Source organism: Myotis davidii, unplaced genomic scaffold (assembly GCF_000327345.1).
Source record: "Myotis davidii unplaced genomic scaffold, ASM32734v1 scaffold573, whole genome shotgun sequence".
Taxonomy (NCBI): Eukaryota; Metazoa; Chordata; class Mammalia; order Chiroptera; family Vespertilionidae; genus Myotis; species Myotis davidii.
The window spans coordinates 3,101,565-3,106,053 of NW_006285997.1; the positions used below are offsets into that span (position 1 = coordinate 3,101,565).

Consider the following 4,489-nt stretch of genomic DNA (forward strand, 5'->3'; position numbering starts at 1 on the left):
TACAGGAGAGACTGATGCCCAGAGACCGTAAGTGGCAATCAAGGTCAGCCATCTGTTGGCAGAAGCAAGGGCCTGGAGGTCAGGTCTGGGTTCCCTCTCCCTTACCCCCCATTGAGGGGGAACCTGAAGCCCCAACACTCCAGCAGGTGATGAGAGGCACCGTGGGAAATCACCTCGCTGGGAGTGCTTTTAATCAAAAAAGAAGGAAATCCTGCCATTTGTGACAACCTGGATGAACCTTGAGGACATGATGCCAAGTGAAATAGCCAGTCACAGAGGGACAGATACTGCCTGATTCTGCTTGTATGAGGTATCTAACGCAGTCAAATTCATGGAACCAAGGAGTGGAGTGATTGTCAGGGGGTGGGAGGCAGGAGGCATGAGTTGTTGCTCAGCAACAGGCATGCATTTCCGTAAGCAAGGTGAACACATTCTTCTTCTCCTTCTTTTTTTTAAAATCCAAAATGTGTTTATTGGGATGGTTTCCCACTCATCTTGATTTGAGGTGCTTTTAGTGCTGCTTCCTTCTGAAGGAGCATCCTTCTGTAAGCCATGCTTTTCCTCCTGTTGGCTGACAGAGAACAGTGGAGCAACCAACGCACAAAACTCCCGTTTGTGCATGGCTAAAGATGGTGGTGACTTCATAGCGTCCTGGGCATTTCACATCCATGAAGTAGGAACTGGGGCTCTGCACCAGGCGCTTCTTCTTGTGCTTCCTCTTCTCCTCTTCTGGAGGGGGGTGGAGGAGGTCCTTGGCGAGAGGCATATTGTCGCGGGGAGGCCGTCACCGCCGGAAAAGCAGATGAACACATTCTTGAGGTCTGCTTAGAACACAGTGCCTATGGTTAACAGTACTCTGTCGTACACTTAAAAACTTGTTAAGAGGAGAGACCTCATGCCGTGTTCTTACCACAGTGAAAGAATATTAAAAATAAATTGTAAAGGGCCATTGGAGGTAAGGCACTCATATTTCTATGTGGAGAAGCTGGCCATCCCTTTTGGCGACTTGGGAAAAGGTTTCATCCAGCACTGAACGTGGCTTTCCTTTTCTCCTAATTAATTTATTTGCTGCCAAAAAAATGGAATGTGCCCTTTAAGCAGAACAATTCCCAAAGCAAGTTCCCCCCGGAGGGAAGTTTAAAAGGGGAGCTTTGGTCTGTCTCACCAAGATCTCACTCCTGGGCCCACCCCACATCCGCACTCCGTCTCCTCTTAGGAGAGAGTTCATTTGATTTGTCCACCTGCTTTCCTGTGGGTGAGGTTGGTGCGCGTCAGTGATCAGCACCCGGAGCCATGCTCCCGTCTGGTCCTGAGTCCAGGCGGTGAGCCCTCTGTGCTCCCGGGAGCAGCCCCGCCTCCTCTCCTGTTCTCCTCCTCTGCTGACCGTGTAACTTGGCGGAAAGGGAACCCCGGGGTCCACTGTGCAGCCCATTCCCCTTGGGGTCAGAGGATAGAGCGTGGGGACCCCAGGAAGGCTCTCTACCTGAGCATCAAGCTCTCATTAGCTCTCACCACAGAACCTCTGTCAGGGGAGGGCAGACATCGCCAGGTTCTCCTAGAGCCACTCTGGTTTCTCATCGGGTCGGAAACTCTGAGAGAAGGAGTGAGAAGCGGGGCAGCGTCCAACTATTCCTCGGTTTTCTGACTTAATCTCAGTGCACAACCCCTTACCTAAATGCTGGCACCAGAAGTGTCAGAGAATTTAGAATTATTCTGTGGTCACAAGGCTAGGAAATTGGTCCTAACATCTGGCTAAGGCCTCTAGAGTCAGTGTGGCCTGAGTAGGGAACATATTTTTATTGGAGAGATGATATTTATATTGGGATGATATAGAATTTAATGAGGTGGATAGATTTGCTCTGTTTTAATACCTCAGTGGAAAGAGCTAGATGGCTGGAGGGTTGACCACTGATGAGCTGACGGGATTTGGGTTGGGCGCCCTCCCAGGGAGCCTGGGCCACCTGCGAAGGTTGCCCTTCCACGTTACAGAGCGATGTTGCAGCCACGAGCGTGGGAGGCCTTTGAGTAGCTTGAATCCCTGCTCACCGCTTGCTGGAGCTGGGGCCTCAGAGTCGTCTAATAGCCTAATGCTTGGCACACGCCTTGTGGAGTGCAGGGCCACCAAGAGACATGGAAGGGAGTGGCTCTCTCTGTCTGAGCGCCTGGGGGTGGTCTTGGGAGGCCAGCAGCATTGGAGATGGGGGAGATGCTGGTGTCGGAGGGCTGATTCAGAGCAGATGTGGAGGCAGACGGGGGGGTGGGGGTGAGGGTGTGGGGGGCGTCTGTCTCCAGCTCGCAGCCCTTCTGTTGAGTCTGCCTCTGCTTCGCTGCCTCAACCCCAGTGGCCTGGGCTGGCAAGGCTCTATTTTTAGCTCACATTTCACCTTTCTGTCTGTGAGGTGCTTTCCCAGCCTAGGAAAACATACCATCTCCCCACACCCCTGACCTCTGGAGGGAGAGGGTCTCACTTGGAGCTAAGTGGGCTCTGTGCGGGGGGGTCTCAGAGGAAGGCTCTCCTGGTCTGTGAATTCTTCCAGGTTGCTTAGTGGGGCTGGTGGCCAAGAGAGCCCAAACCTTGTCCTGACCACAAAGGAGAGCACAGGGTGAGGAAACCCAAGATTAGAGGAGTGACAGCCAGACTTGGTGAAGGAAGGCAGCCTGGGGGGTCCCTGCTCCCCTGCAGGATCCACATGGGGCCTTGGAAGGTGCAGCTCCCACATCTTCATTCTCCACATTCTCAACCAGGAGAAGGGAGGGGAAAATATGGGTTCCATTCTGTTACTATAAATATATATGCCAATTAGGGAAAAATTTTAAATATAGACATGTAGAAGGAAGAAAAAGAATTCCACCCACTTGCTACCACCTAGAGACAATTGCTGTTAAACGAATACTTATTTCTAATCCTTGTGAGTTACATATATTTTTAACATATTACAATCATATATTAGATACAGAATTGCTCATAGCAGTTATTAAAAGTCTGTTTTTTATTTCATGGTGATGAAGGTTCACACATATTTCATATACAATATAGAAAACGTACTAAAAATAAAAAAGACAGATTTCCAATATCTTACCACCCATGGATAATCTCTGTTAAGTTATGGGCATCTGTTCTGACAGCTTTTTCTCTATGTATTTTAAGATATAAATCAAGATTTTAAAAAAGCCTATTTGACTTTCAAGCAAACTCAATAAAGGAAGATGCTATGGAGAGAGACTCGATGATAGATATGTGCTCTTGGTCTTTATCAATTATTCCAATGAGTCCGTTAATTAAACAAACAACTTTTAAAGATGCAGAATGACTTCAGTTCTTGGGCAATAAGCATTGATCATTGATCACAGAGATACGTTTAAGCAGTTATTGGAACAGTCCTGACAATGCAATCTAACTGCAAGGAATGTGTGAGTGTCGTTAGTGATGGAGGGAATGGTGCGGTGGCCATTGAACGCACTAAGTCTGCTTCTGAAGGGTGTGGTGGCAGAAGCACAGTTTATATCCATGAAACAAAGAGGCCCCTTTGGCAGGGCCGAGTCCGTGTAGGTTTTCAGAATCTACGGACAACACAATCCACACTGAGTAAGAGAAAATAATGAGTTGTGAGTTCAATGCATTCCCTTGGCAGCTTGTGTCTTCAGTCATTTTTCTCAGTAAGAATACGCTGATGCTTTTAAAAATATGTATTTTTATTGATTTCAGAGAGGGAGAGAGCGAACCATCAATGATGAGAGAGAATCATTGGTCGGCTGCCTCTGCACACTGGGGATTGAGCCCACAATCTGGGCATGTGTTCTTGACCGGAATCAAACCCAGGACCTTTCAGTATGCAGGCCGATGCTCTAACCACTGAGAAAATGGTGTAGGGCTATTGATGCATTTGTCTTTTGGCTGCCTTCTCACCTGAAAGAAAGCTGCTCTGTGTTTTACCTCCTTGAGTCATCGCCTTTCCCTCAGAATTTTGCAGGGACATTTTATATTCTAACCTTTAGTACTGAGGACTGCCTGCGGTTTGCACGACCCTTGCTCCTTTGAGTGTAACTGATGTTTATAGGACTTTTTAATTTATTTTTAAAAATTATTATTGAGATATTTTTTCAAAAATAGGTGGGTGTGGTCCTACTTCCATTCATTTTAGAATAGAATGTGGGGACCCTTTCAATAATCTGGCTTCCTACTTACCCCAGTGAGCCTTTAAAAATGTACATTGCTCTGGGTTTTTTTTGGGGAGGGGGGGAGGTGGGGTACCAATTACACTCTCGTTTGCTTACAATGAGGACTTTTAATCGTCATTTTGATTTCCATTGTTTCCTCTCATCTTTCTCCACTGCCTTTTTAGTTCTCATCGCATCTTTTGATCTCAGTCTGCCTTTTTCTGATTTATTTTTTCCAGTTCATACAGATGGAGACTGTTTTCTTACATTCAATTGCAGAGACCAGTCCCTGAAAAATTGCACCTTGTTCAGATAGTTGATTCTTTTCAGA

The 4,489-nt window shown here is 47.2% G+C and overlaps 1 protein-coding gene across 1 annotated transcript; it reads right to left on the reverse strand.

Annotated features, from left to right (window-relative positions):
- Nucleotides 1-457: 457 nt before the first annotated feature.
- On the reverse strand, nucleotides 458-795 carry LOC102766135 (40S ribosomal protein S27). The gene has a single exon (XM_006757205.2). The coding sequence runs from the start codon at nucleotides 764-766 to the stop codon at nucleotides 512-514; it is 255 nt and encodes an 84-aa protein (XP_006757268.1). The 5' UTR covers nucleotides 767-795; the 3' UTR covers nucleotides 458-511.
- Nucleotides 796-4,489: the final 3,694 nt, after the last annotated feature.